The 14930-nt window shown below is 39.7% G+C and overlaps 1 protein-coding gene across 1 annotated transcript in view; it reads right to left on the bottom strand.

Moving 5' to 3' along the window:
- Positions 1-13074, bottom strand: part of PHEX (phosphate regulating endopeptidase X-linked) — a 105513-nt gene extending 92439 nt beyond the window's left edge. The window contains exons 1-3 of the mRNA XM_086467578.1: positions 12963-13074; positions 8757-8825; positions 6070-6231 (exon numbers count right to left, since the gene is read on the bottom strand). Of these exons, the coding sequence (XP_086323704.1) occupies positions 6070-6231; positions 8757-8825; positions 12963-13074 (343 nt within the window). The remainder of the gene's footprint in view (positions 1-6069; positions 6232-8756; positions 8826-12962) is intronic.
- Positions 13075-14930: the final 1856 nt, after the last annotated feature.

The raw sequence follows: 14930 nt of genomic DNA, 5'->3' as shown, positions 1-14930 counted from the left end.
TTTTAGGGTTTCACCCCTCACCCCTTGAGAAGAAATTCTCCAATCCTTTTCTTGAATATCCATTTTGGTGACATGGAAGTTCTCATGGAAATGGCATTCAAACAGCTGTGCTTATGTAAATGCTTCCTAATGCTGCTCAGTGACCTAATATGCAGCATATTTCTTAAATTACAATGCTGTTTGTTTCCAGTTTCAACGTTTTGTAAATTCTCTGAGTTTATATATGAAAAGATAAGCACATCATGTGAGTTCCTCCAGAAGTCAACTAGCGTAACTGTACACAAACTGTAACAAAACCAAAAATCATCTTATGGGGATGTGAGAGCCTCTGCTGATAAATCTAATTGCAACAATAAAACTTAATCTCTTGAGCAATATTCCCCCCTCCCCTACCCTGCCGCTCTAGTCTCCCAGTATTATGCTGTAGGGAATAACACATACCATTATAATATTGGGCACAAGATTTTAAACTGCATTTAATCCAGAACCCTGCAAGATCCCAAATTGTTGCAATATAGGTGGAGCTCCATCGTAAATGGTGGTGTTAAGCTTTACTTCATTATATTAATACTTTTGACATGTACTCACCTAATTTTTTTTATTAGTCAGAATATGGGAAATCAGATGTCACGGATTGTTATGCCTTCTAAGGTGTGAATCCTCTTTCTGCAAAATTACCAGTCCAAAGTACAGTCATATACTAATTTTGAAATTCATTATCTACAGATATGAACCTATCATCCTTCTGCAGGCAACAGCTAAAACAGAAGTTCATTGTAAATCCAGGGGGAATATTGTGCCACATGTGAAACGGCAGCATGCCGTAAGCCTTGCTCCCGTTCCAGTGCAGCGCTCCCAGAAGGATGCCAATCTGATCTCCTGACCAGGGAGATGCTGTGGGAATCCTGTGGCTCAGTTACTGGGCTGCCTTAAAACCTCATTCAGGAACCAAAATTATCTCCTTTCCATACTCATGGTTTCCCAAAATCACCCATTACAAATACAACTTTCATTTTGAGCAGCCACAAAGCCTGGAAAAAGTCCTGGCTTCTCCACCTTTGACTCAGGTACTTCATTTTACCAAAAAGCTATTAACTGTCGCCCAGAGAGATTTAACTGACTTTTGCCACTTATGTTTTTTTCTTACAGTCAGCTGAATAAGCCATTATGGGAAATATCTGGATGGCTGAAAAAAAAAAGTCTGCATCATTGAAAAGAGATCCATTGGTAGTAGAAAAGCCAAGCACAACAGCGTTAAGGGCTGTTGCTGTGTGCTGCTATCGTGTTATCCAGGAGCAGCTATCCGACAAGAAGATAGAGGCAATAACATAAATACCTTCTGAGTTTGTTGGGTTTTTTTTTTAATTATTGCTGGTATTTTCTCTCTTGCTTCGGACAGCTCTCAAACAGCTGCCTCTGAAGGAAGAAAATGCAAAACACAGGTCAGCTAATACAGAAATCTAGGGATGAGTGTCAGCAGCTTCATTACAGATTTCACAGACCACATCCAAGCCATCCCAGTGGTCCCAACTGAGTACCTGTTGAAGGGTGGGGGAAGAGAAACCAGCCCCAAAGAGCACTGTGTCCCAGCATCCTCTGTGCAGGACAGCAGCCACTCAACATTGACTGCAGCCACTCAACACAAACTTCTGGGATGTATCTGAAAAGACTATCCTATGGTCATATAGTACAAATTTCCATACTGAGATATTTTTACCTTACTGGTTTTACTTAAAAAAGAATGTATTTTCTAAAGAAAACCATTGCAAATTATCTTGGGAAAAGTTGCCTACACTGCCAAGTTATTTTGTTTGCTGTCTGTCTCGTGTTCTTTAAAAACCCACACACCATATCCTCCCAAAAGGCTTCCATTTCTTTCTCTTTGCCACACTGGAAATTCCTTACTTTAAACTGACTGGCATTCAGAAAATAGCCACGCTAGAAAGCTTAGAGCAGCAAATTCCTATAAAGTAGGTGTCTCACTGGGCTAAGATCAGTATGGAGACTTAATCTGTAAACCGGTTTCCACAGGCATAAATTAAATTTAAAATGCCTGGAAGACACGTTTACAAATTATTCACGTAATTTAAATCAGCTTCTTTGCAGTGCTGAGATTTAGGAATGTTTGTGTAGTTTGGATTTTTTTTTTTTTTAATTTATTGCTTCCTGCATGGTCACTTGGGAAAAAAAAAAAAAGGAAAAAAACCAGCTGTATATCATTGTTCTGCAGACTTCGGAGGGAGGAAAAGAAACTGCCTGGTTCACGATCACGATCAACGTTCACCACAGGTAATAGACACTGATTTACTTGCCTCAGACTTCCAGTTCTGAATTATTCACAAAAAGCCACTTGTATTTCAATGATAAGAAAATAGCGCTCCTAAACTCTTAATTAAGGTTACCAATCAAAATGGAAAAATTCAGCAGGAACACAAACAGCTTTGCAGGAAATTTTACGGTAAGTGAAAAATACTTATTTACTCACACAGACATTGCAATCTTGACCTGACATAAGGCTGAAACTGTTGCCATTTGAGACAGCTTTTGTTCATACTACCAGCGCCACAGTCAAACCATTTTTTCCTTTTTGAAGCACTCCAAGAGCTTCCTCAGAGCCCCATCAGCACTAAAAGTGTTTGTTGTTAACCAATGCGAGGCACTTTGTAATATGCCTGCAGTGCACCTGCAAATGAAAGGCTGGCTTCAAGTCAGGGACAGTCTGGTCCAGCCAGGAATGTTTAACTGAAAGTAGGAGTACCTCGCTCCTTCCCAGGACAGTTCTATAAGGAACAAAGAATTTTCAACCTAAATATTAGATGTCCATTACCTGGATCTGGGTCAAAACCAAAATCACAAGTCTCTGCTTCTGACATATCTTTGGCTATCTGCTTCTGTACATTCCTCCACAATGCATGAAATCCTGCTGCTGATGATGACAAAGCAAAGACCTACCACTACTTTCACCAGGCTAGGATTTTATCCATTTTGTATAGCCAGGAGACCAAAGTGAGTTACACATGTAGTTTGTGAATTCCTCTGAAAGCAGAAAAAGAAATCCAAGTGACCCTCAAACAAAGGATGGAAAAGAAATTAAAGGGTAAAGGATGATATAAAAAAAGTTTGAAGCCATCCTAAGACAGCTAGAGAAAGCCATTGAAGAATTATATATACATATATATATATATATATACACGCACACACATACACACATATATATTCTCACTCCATTATAATCCCAAATCTTATAAAAAATAGCATTTTTAACTATCACTATCCAGAGAAATCCTGAAATGAACATTTCTTGTCCTGTTCCTTCAATCAACCAGAGATATGCATGCAAAAAACTACCACACAGTAGTTCTCAGTTATTTTCTGTTGACCCTTTGCTGTTCTTCTATTTGGAATTCCCCATTAAACCACCAAAAACCTTCACCAATACAGAAATGTTCTACACTTTCTTGAAGCTTCCACCTGCTCTTGTGTGTCTGCAACCTCAAAAAAAAAAGGAAAGGGGAAAAAAAAAGCTTTGCTCTCAAACACACTAATACCTAAATGCAGGGTTCAGTACATTATAGAGCTACACCTACCACTTTTTGGTAAGGCAAAACTAATTTTTATACTTGCTACCCATTATCAACTGGAAGATCTTCCACAGCAATTGCCCTGAATAAAAAAAAAAAAAAAAAACACCTTCCAGAAGATTGAAGATACCCTTGTGTAACCAAGGCCACATACAGGTCTTTGCACAAATACCCAAACTGCCTTTCTGCCTAAGGATCAGGAATATTCAGGGACCAGATAACAGATTAGATGTTCAAATAATTTATTTTAAGTAATATCATTTTTTAATATATTGCTGAATAAATACTTCTGTCTATATCACATCATCAAAGAATATCAAATATGAAAAATGTGGCTTTCTGGCCAAGCCACGTTACCACTTTAAGATTAATAGTTTTCTTTAATATGATAAATATTTTAGAACATAGAACTTGCGTAATACTAAGCTCTTTAAAGACTGGGGCTTTTTTAATCTCCTCAGTGTCAAACAGGGACATTTACAATGAAGTACAAAGTTCCACTAAGAGTTCTTTAGGAGGGAGAGATTAAATTGTCTTCCGAGGTCCCATCAGCCATATATATGTTTCTCTATGTAAGAATTCTTTATCTTGTTAAAACTTTTGATAGCAAGATTGTGGTCACCCACACATGAATAGCTCAGTGTCAAGCTAATTTACTGAAGTAATCCAAGTTAAAACACAGACACAAATAGAGGCTGAAGTTATGCCTTGCTATTTCAGCTACCAACGCTGACATCCAACACATTTTTTTCTTTTCCTTTTCCTTTTTTAATTAGCAAGAATATATTTTGGAAAGTTTATTAAGTAAAAAGTTAAAGAGAAGATGACAAATGTTATATTAAATCAACTCCTCTACGCCATCCAACGTTTCATATCTTTGTCCCTGTACCATGCTAAGGAGCATTGAGGCCTCCTATTAAAGTAGTTATCAGGCAGTTCATTACAACCCTTTTTTGATACGGAGTTTCCATTAAGTAAATACTTCTCCCTTAGATGTTTCTCTCTTTGTCTTGTATTTTCCTAGCTATGGATTAGCAACTTCTAAAGGGACTGCAGTAAGAAAACCATATAAAAATGTGGCTTAGCATGATGTCCTTTATTAGTCTCTGTAAAAAGAGGAAATTAAGGACGAGAGTCACAGCTTGCTACTCTATATTCAATTAGGACTGGCTTCTTTGCGGCTGTGGTTCATGCAGGATGTGCAGTTATCTAATACAGCCCAATTCTGGCAGCAGAACAATTAGAATACAAAGCATAACTTAAAACAGGCTCTGGCAATATTTTTTTCCCTTTGGTTGTGACATCTTCAGCAGACTTAAAACAGCAGTCATCAGACTGTATTCTATACTGAAATTCCAAACTCATATTCTGAAACCAAATGCAGCTTTTAAAATACTTAATGATGTGAAAATTGAACACGATATGACTGAAGAAGGCAAGCAGAGAACGGCTTCAATGCCTACACACGCACATATGTACAAAATCTAAGAGAAAAATAAATGCTGTCTTTAAGCACAACATCCTAAAACTGACTTCTGCTCTGTGGTGAGCTCAAAGCTGGCTCTTATGTCAAAGGTCAATAACATGCTCAAGGTGTGCAATGGTCAAGCACTCCAACAAGAATAATCAGTCTTGCATATCTCCCTTCTTTTGCATGAGTCGCTTTTAGTGAAGATTATAAGAATCTGGCAGGGGTTTCCTACCTAACAATAATCATCACCCTTTCTCCCCAGCTGGTCTGCACAGCTTCCTGATGAAGTGGCCTTACTGCAGAGTATAGTCAGAAGGCAAGTCACACACAGATTAAAATACCTCTCTTCCTACACGTTTCCACCCCAGGGCTATTTTTAACTCCAGACACACATTCTTAAGTAGCCTTCTGTTTCACTGATGATAGCTCAGGTACTTCAATGGCAACTTGAAGGGCAATGTGACAAAAACACAATACCCAAACAACCTCTGTCCCCAGAAGTCTGTAAATTGCCTCCTGCCAGCAGCTAGGTAAGTATACTGGAAAATATCATTCTGGTTTTGCCTTATTATATTCTTTTCCTGCTATTGGCCACTGTTAGAGACAGAGTACTGTCCTAGACTCATGTTTGTCTGAATCTGGGACACTAAATGTGCGTGCCGTGCTCCTGCACTCTGGACTACCCATCTACTGCAAGGGGGAAAGAATTTAAATCCCTCTTGCCTTTTCCTTTGGTATAAGGAACATCCTTTCGTCCCTCCAATCTTAACTGGTAGGGTTTCCAGCAGTTGTATTCTTCCTCCTAAATTCTGTTTCTGTTTTAATTCACCACGTCTCAATGTTATTTTCAATAAAAAACAACAAAAAAAATATACTTAAAGGAGAACATCAAATTGGGCTGGTGGATATTATTCAATGATCAGAAAGAAGCGTGGAGTCTTTATTCATTTCAAAACTAGCCAATTAATAAGCTACAGTGACAAGCGAGCCAAACACTTCAAGAAATGATCTACCTACCCTTTAGTTTGAGGTCCACATTGTGTCGCAGCCAAGGATAAACACCGTAGTTTGACATGTCTTCAGGAATAGGGTGATTATATATCCAGCCATCACATGCAAATCGATAAAAGTTCTCACACGGATCTACGGATTGATTTATCTTGCTTAGGATGCCAGCAGCTGTAAAAAAGACACCACATAGATTTTGTGGAACACTTTTTCCTAAACAGAGGATTATACAAGACCATGGTCTAGAAACGATGATTAACATTTATCAGTCTCTGCAATATGATGCTGGTCTCACTTGCAAGCTAAGCCTTGCTGCTCTAAGACTAATGCATGTCCTGATCTCTGTGTTTTTTTAAATACAAGCAAGGACACCATCCAGCTTCTCTAGCACCTAACAGTGCCTACACGAGAAGTAAAAAAAAAAAAGACAAAATATCTGCAACAACTGTCCTTGCGTGCCATACAGCAATAACCACTGAACCCAGCACTACAGGAACGTGAACTGCTGGAGCTAGATATCTGAAGACAGGCTCTTCATTGTTGCCATCATAGAATTAATTGCCTGAAGAATTTAGTAGCAATACATATCAAACAGATTTTAATTAGCATTCCAGAAATCATGCACTGTTTACCTTTAGCTAAATAGCTTCACAAGGAAACAAGTCAAGTTCTGATCTATCATTTATTGGAAAAGATAATTGTAGTAATTTCAGCTCCATTTTGTGACTGCATCCCCACCAGTTGCTATTGCAGGTGAGACTGGTCTGCAGCTGAGATCAGTCTGACAAGCCAGAGACTTAATAGTTTTAATGTGCCTAATCATAGAATCACAGAATCATAGAATACTTTGGGCTGGAAACTGCCTTTAGAGGCCATCTAGTCCAACCCACCTGCAGTGAGCAGGGACACCTTTAGCTGGGTCAGGTTGCTCAGAGCCCCGTCCAGCCTGACCTTGAGTGTTTCCAGGGATGGGGCTTCTACCGTCTCTCTGGGCAGCCTGTGCCAATACCTCACCACCCTCATCATAAAAAAAATCTCTTCCTTATATGTAGTCTAAATCTATCCTCTTTTAGTTTAAAACCATTACCCCTTTCATGCATTATGGTGATTACAGCATAAACCTACATGGGTTGAGTAACACTGAATATGTGGATACTGGACATGTTTTGGCTAAATGACCATGTGTTTTGAGGCTTATCCAAATAACTGATTAAAAATCCCAGCAGGAAGACTGATAAGTTTTACAGACTTTATGGTACTATTTCTAGCATCTAGTAACTCTTCTTCATCCATTTAAAGTAACTCTTCCTATGATAATTCTATGTCTCAGCTGCAATTCTCTCTCGCATTAGAAACTCTCAAACTGACTGCGCTGAAGACATTTTGTCCTTGGCAATTTTCTATCGCTCCTGAAAAGCTGTTCAGCAAGGCAGAGCTCAGTGTCTTGAGACACTGTGTAGTAACTAAACAGAGCACTCTGAGGTGAAACAGTCAGCTCACGCAGGTGTCCAAGTCCGCCTTGGTGCAAAATCCCAGCTTTTGCTGAGCTAATCAAAAAATCCATGTTATTTCATGTACATGTGAGAAGAAGAAAGCCAATTCAGATTCAAAATTTATGATTTGTTCTTGTTGTTGTTCTGAAGCTCAAGACAAAGACCCCATGCTTTTTTTTTGGGCGGAGCGGGGGGAGCGGGGGGGGAGGGCAGTGTGGTGCACGGAGCAGGGATGTGGTGGTTTGATTAGTCATCCCATCTTAGATATTTGCACTTATTCAAGAATCAGCTCCGGAGGGTAGTGCCCAGGGCAGCCAAGAGCACTGTCAGTGCCACACAGAGCGGAAGAAGAATGGCAAGAAACATCCTGGTAATGTTGAGATCTGCAAATTTTTCAATTTATGGAGCCCCACACAATTTGTCAGGATTTCAAACACAGGCCAAACACCTCGCGGTATCAGCTTAATATGGTTCAGAATGGAAATAAATACTTTTATAGGTTCACACAATGTCCTCTTTGTTTCCATCAAAACATCTCTAGGGGCAGATTTCCTGATGTGGTAACTATTGTTCGATCTCTGCTCTCATTACCCTCAATGATAAAAACTCTCATTGGTTTAGTGTGAGTAAAACTCTGTCAAAACTGAACAGCGCAAAATGGGTGCCTCTCAGGTCCTACAAGCCCAGTCTCTTTAGTTCACATTTAATACTAGTGGATGTCCCAGCTCCGTAAAGTTTACCACCTATCTCTGCATGGGGAAAAGAGCCTGCCAACATGGAAGTAGTTGCAGATTTTGAGTCATAGTCACCACATTACAATTGTGCAATCTGCAAGATCAGGCCTTAAAGCACCTCTGTGCTAGTTTTTTGGCTACTGGGAAGGAAACAACAAAATACATATGAAGAACAAGTCACCAAATATTTTGTTTCGTATTAAAAGAATAAATAAACTCTATGGGAAACTTTGAGTTAACCTCGGTAGAATACAGTTAAAACAATTTAAAACATTAATTTTAATTGTAGAAAATAAACAGAACTGCAGCAACTTGAACAGTGACTTTTTAAAAAGTTTAGGGTTTTTATTTCCCCACTCATTATTAAGGAAGCTGAGTAAAATGTATCATGGGAAAATTTAAACAGTATAAATATCTCATTAACATACTATTATAATGATAAAATAGAGAGGATAAAATTGCTGCTTACCAGCTTCAATGCATTCTGAGGTCAAACAGTACTGTTGCTTCGGATGAAACTTTATAAGACCTTGGCTAACTGCAAGATGGAAAACCATAATGAGATCACTCGCAATGAATTTTGACCATTCCAGCCAAATGTTGTGTACTTGATCATTCAAAAGTCGCTGCAAGCTCTGGCCTTAATACATCTCTGACTACATTAATTTAAAACACTGAGGATGTATATCAAATAAATACTGCAGCTTGTAAGGAATAATTTTCCCCTCCTGTGCCTGCTTGCTCCATCCTCTGTCTTTGCTTGTAGGCAGCATGGAGCAAGGGCCGCCTCTCAGTCTACATTTGCACAGTGCCTGGAGCAACAACACTTCAGCCTTACTCACTGACAGCGAGTGCCACCACGATACAAACAATTAATCGTTGTTGCTATCATCCTCCAGAGATGGACCTTTCACAGCTGGCAATGCAACATGGAGCAACCTAGCCACCTTCTGCAGGGTTTCTGGAGCTCCTCCCGAGCTGCGGGGCTCATGCTGCCCTGCTGCCCCTCCTCCTGCAGCAGCACTTTGCTGCCCGGCCCCACCAGCACGACCCAGCACCAATGAGATGCTTACAGGGTCCCTTTATTCCAGGTGTGGAATAAACCAGATAGCAATGGGCACAGGGATAGCTGTGGTTTACAAGGTATAGCACAGTTTCTGTCTGAACTAGCTCCCAAAAGTATCGTTATTGTATTTGCTTCCAAAAACCTTGCTGACAAGAACTATGAAATTGTCAGTTAATTTTGCTCATCTTTTAAAAATGTGCATTACAGCTGCCACTGAAATGAAAGCATAGGAATTGCTAATTTCAGACACTGCTGTCAGGCAGCAAATAAGCAGATAATTGATACTTGGGATGAGGATGGGAGACTCCCAAGGGGTAGATGAAATAGGACTCAGTAGATGTGCTCAATAGACATAAAGAAATGTCTTGTTATATCCATTAACTTAATAACTCAGTCCATGGCAAAAATAAAAAAGAAAAAAAAAAACCCTCAACAATGGAATATATTAAGGTATCGTAGCTTTACTGCTATTGATAGTTACAAAGCAACGTCTCCTGTAGTTACACATTATTCAAAAGGGATCAGAAAATGTGAAATGGTATTTCAGCACAGGAAAATTTTACCACAAAAAAACTAAAGTAGAATTAAATATAAAACTGTTTCATCTCTTCCAACCTCATAGCTTTAATGACAACTAATGACAGCAATGCCTGGATTTCAACCCGATTTTCTTAGAAACGGAGACAGTAAAACTATTTCTGGAAAATTTTACCAAAGCTTGCATTGACTCAATGAAACACAACACCTCAACAACCTTTGTAAATTAGCCAAGAAATACATGAGATTTTGAGGCATGTACAGATTGTAATTGGAATACTGAAGAACAGTAGAAAATAGAGAAGTGGAGGTCTCCAGAATGTGGTTTTGAGCCACATGAAATACAAATAATGGATAACGTGCCTATTAATCCCCCCAATTCACCTTTTCTCTGCTTTAAAGTTAGCCTTTTAGAACCCATCCAAGTCTTGAAAGTTTGCTAGATATTTTTTTCTTAACAAAGCACATAAAGGAGGGAAGATCCCAGACATTTAATTCTCTTGCACTTGATGGAAAACGAGGGAGAATGAAAAAGAATCAGTAAAGAATCTGAAGTAGCCCTCATGGTTTTGATACTTATAAACAAAAGCAAAATATCATTTCATCTGGTTTTGTTCCATTTACAACTTCATCAGTAGAGCAAATTGAAAAAAATTCTTAGGCAGTAACGTTTCCCTCTCAACGAACAGCTAATTTTCATTAAAAAACTTTGCCTGGTTTTGTCCTCTTGACTTTTGGTTGGTTTTAAGAGAACCATTACATTATTTCCTACAGTTGCAGTTACAACACTCAGTGTCCAGATTTTTGCTTTATAAGCCTGTTTCCAGATTCTTAAGCAAATATACACTGTAATTAAGTTCCCTCCAAAAACCTGAAAGGGGAAAAGGCATACAAATATGCAGATGCAAATAACGTGGATGTTCCTATAATCTAAGAAGTGCAAAGGGCTACCAAGTCAGGAGGAGAGGCTACCAAACTGAGGTTCAAAGCTGCCTGACTTCTTGCCCAAGGGAACTGGAGAGCGATCTGCTTCCTTTTGCTCTGGCCCCAGCTCCCGAGGAGGAGGCAGCTCCTGTCCTGCCACAGCCCACACCACTGCCCAGGAAGCCGCAGGCAGGACCCCGCGTGATGCCAAATGACTCCCCTGGGAGATCCCCACTGAAGTCATGGTATGGCTACAGCGGGTACAAGCAACTAACTGTAAATAAAAACACGTGATTCTCCCAGATTCCTCTTAAAAGTGTAAGAACTCTTAAGAAGAAGAAACAAGAGAAGCAGGAGAAGGCTACGTTTCACTCCTCAGGCTGGAAAATTGAAGGGAAATTGTTTCATCTATCAGAAAAAGCAAGGTTTGCAGAATAAATGAAAACTGAAGAAAAAAAAGATCATCTTGTGGTGCCTGAAATATTTCACATGACCAGAAATAATGGCCTCCTTTTCGACAGTTTAACAAAACTAAAAAGGAGTTAAATTCAAACTTACAAACAAAACACAGTGTCACAACAAAACATGGAAACATTGCATTGACAAAACGTTAAACAAAAACAATTTAAGTTTTTTCCTTTATTCTTTTGGTTGAAAACCTCAGACAATTTCCAAACAAATCCTAAAAACATTTTGGTTGACCTGAGGCCAGCATATTTATTTTCTTAGCAGTTATGCCAATGAAAATTTTGACACTTAATCCCTGGACACAGAATAGGCCTCAGCACACTTAGAAAAATATCTCTAAGAATTAATATATTTGCTTGAATTTTCACATCTAATCTATGGATAAAGCACTTCTATCTCTGACAAGCTATGGTGGCAATAAACAAAAAATCTAGTGCCAAAAAAAAAGAAATAAGGTCTCTCCCTGTTGTTTGGTACCGTATTCTTTAAGTGAAAAACATTATTTCTCATCTAGAAAGAGTGTTTTACACTAACAAGTTGAAGATGCAATCCTGCTTGTGTTTATAAGGAGTTTTGTCAAATTGAGTGGGATTACTCACATACACAAAAGTTACTTGCCTGCAAATGTTTACAGAACTTGCTCCAGAGCAGAAAAACCCTAACCGAGTGCGAGCCTGGCGCTTTAGATATTCTATAGAAAACCTGGCATAATTTTCTCTGTTGGGATTATAAACGAAGCAGACCTTTCAAACAAGATCACAAGATCATAAAGGATCAGGGAGAAGCAAAAGATATGCTTAGAGGCTAAGCTCACTCCAGTTCAAGGAAATCTGTGTTGGTCTAAAGAAATGAAAAGTTGGGCTGAATAATTCCGAAAGAGGATCTGTCTCTGCAAGTTCTTACAGGATACAACGCTGCTTTCTCTTCTCTGCTTGGTGGTTCTGGGTACTTTTATACTTCACATCATTTTATAGGTGTAGGCATATGCTTCCGTGTGATATTCCAACAAAGCCAATCTACAGACAATTCCAAATCCTGGAGAGGAAAAACTAATTCCTTCTCTATTGTGTCCAGTTACAGCTTATAAATCTGATCAAAACATTTTAATTTCATCCCCAATGCACTCTGATTTTTACAAAGACGACTTTACAATTCATTGTAGAAGAACAGAAAAATCTAAAAAATGTGCAAGCATATGCACTATTGAAGTCTTCTACAGGAATTCTAGTCAAGCCCTAAATGAAAACCAAATGAAGGAAAACCCAAAAGATTCCATAAAAAGTGTGCACTACAGATTCATTTTCAGGAAACAGAATATTAGTCCGCACCAGTCACAATCTGTGAGTTCATAATCAGTGTTACTGATACGAATAATCTCATCCATTTCTCCCTGTTCTGCAAAAGAATCTAATTATGGCTAGATCACATTTAACTGAGTACCCAAATCTAAATTCAACATTCAGAAAGTGACATGAGCTCATGTTGCATCTTCCAGCTCTAGTGTTCCCACAACAAATCCCTTTCCTGACACATTTCCATTTCAGGAGAAATATAAACTGGGGGGGAAAAGAAGAAAAGACCAAGATTTTCACCAAAACACACTGTGGAGCACAAACACTGGCACTAAGCAGACAGGCTGGGGAGGGTTGCGTTCAAGTTAGCCTCAACCTTTTCACTTACCCAAGAAAAGCACGGTGCCAAGCACAACGGTGCCACTCACAAAGACGCCGAGGGCGATCCGCGTGGCTTTGCTGGCTGCTCTCCTGGCCTCAGGTACCGTTTCTGTTTCCATCAGGATGGCTTGGGACACGCTCGCTCTCACAGAAGTCTGGTTTTCCTCTGCTGCTGTGGTGTCAGTATTTCAACTGTTCACAAACTGCACCCATAAGCTCTCCTCCTCTCTCTATTTACAACTCCAGGTTTCTGTCATGAACCATTTCCTAGGCACTTCCTGCACTCTCCCTTTCAAAGGAAAATCATGCATAAAATAGTAGCGGTCTCCTACGTTTTCCTCTGACCAGAAGCAGGAAAGGCAAGCAGTGACCACTATATGTACAGCCCTTGCTGCCTGTAGAGCCTCTATGAGCCAATCGCTCAGCAGTCCCCCTTATCAGGGGTTCCGAACATGAGGATTTCACAATGTTGCTGAACAGATGTTTTAGCTATTCAAACATATAGCTGTAAACCCTTTACAATCAAAGCAGGACTGCTGGCAACTTTTACAAACACAAGACTGATGGAAGGTTTTCTTTTTTCTCCTTGCACTTATTTAAAAAGTCTAATTATCTGCTGACCAAAGTTTCCTCCTCTTAAACCATTCCTGCTGCATCATTTGGCTTCACCAGAAGAGATACCCAGTCAGCAGACAAATCCCTTTTTAAAGCTTCCTAAGAGCTCTTAGAATATCATGTAACATTTCATTTTGGGAATTTGGTATGTGACACTGCATGCCAAAAATCACAGTCATGCAGCACAAAGCAATAACCAGCACAACCTACAGAATAGCGCTGCTTTAAACGCTTTTTTTTTCCAGGCAAGATATTTTGGTCCTTGCTGATATGCAATGAATCTTAGGAGATGATCCTATGCTTCCAAGACAAGTACTACTGTTATCTTAGTGGAAAGTATGTATTTGGCACTTCAAGTTCATAGGAATAAAAAAATAAAATAAAAAATAATAAAAAATTAAAAAGCCTTATTTATTATGGATTTATATTTCTGGATTATACCTGACAATCTCCTCTCCAGGTGGCAAGGTTTCTCCATCTATCAAGTCACAAAATTAATAATTTCAGGGTGAATTCTCTGAGCTGACTGTGTCATTCAGTCCTCTGAGGAGCTCTCGCTTCCTCCAGAGCTGGACTCTTACGCAAAACATAGGATGCAGGGAGAGGCAGCACCATGCTCATGCTCCCAACAACAGGTTATGTGTCTGAGTTACTTCTATGCAGACTTATGAGTTCTTGTCTCAGCCCCCACCCATCCTGATTAAAAAAACTGTGCAAGCAGAGAGAAGAAAGGCATATGTCACAAGGTGTGTGTGATGGCAAAGTTATCAGTTTGGAGATTGAATGGTTATTCCCTGTGACCACCTGCACACAAGTTGTCCTGGATGCCAGATGGGCATAAAGGGAAAATGCACTCCATCTAGAAGAAGACTTAGAGTTTGAAGATCCTGAAACCCTTACTCCTCGACCCCCTCTACAGCCTGGCTGGAGTCCTGCGAACAAAATGCCCTCATTCCTGTCCCTCTTCACTGCCAAGCTCCAGAAGGGCATTCTCACCCCTGCTTGGCACAGAACAACAAAAAAGCATTTGCTTCTTTTCACCTGCCTACTTGTCCCACATTTAACCCATAATTTTTGACATCCGTCAGCTGAGGAAGAAGAGGGAAATGAAACCAAGGAACCAGGAGGACCACATACCTCCCAGTACAAGAGTTCCCATCCATGCATGAGTGACTCCATGCATGTGAGCAGAGCCCTAGTTATAAATAATCCCCAGCACAAGTCCCATTACCAGCACAGGTTTGAGAACGTATTTAAGCGATGTTGGTGCTATTGTCTTCATATCAGAAATCACTAGGAGTCTCAACGTGGCTGCTGAAAGGGCAGGGTGTTGACACGGAAAATGCATGGACATGCTGTG

Source organism: Leptosomus discolor, chromosome 1 (genome assembly GCF_034619465.1).
Source record: "Leptosomus discolor isolate bLepDis1 chromosome 1, bLepDis1.hap2, whole genome shotgun sequence".
NCBI lineage: Eukaryota > Metazoa > Chordata > Aves > Leptosomiformes > Leptosomidae > Leptosomus > Leptosomus discolor.
The sequence above is the reverse complement of the archived record's forward strand: the minus strand, read 5'-3'. Positions and strand labels throughout refer to the sequence as shown.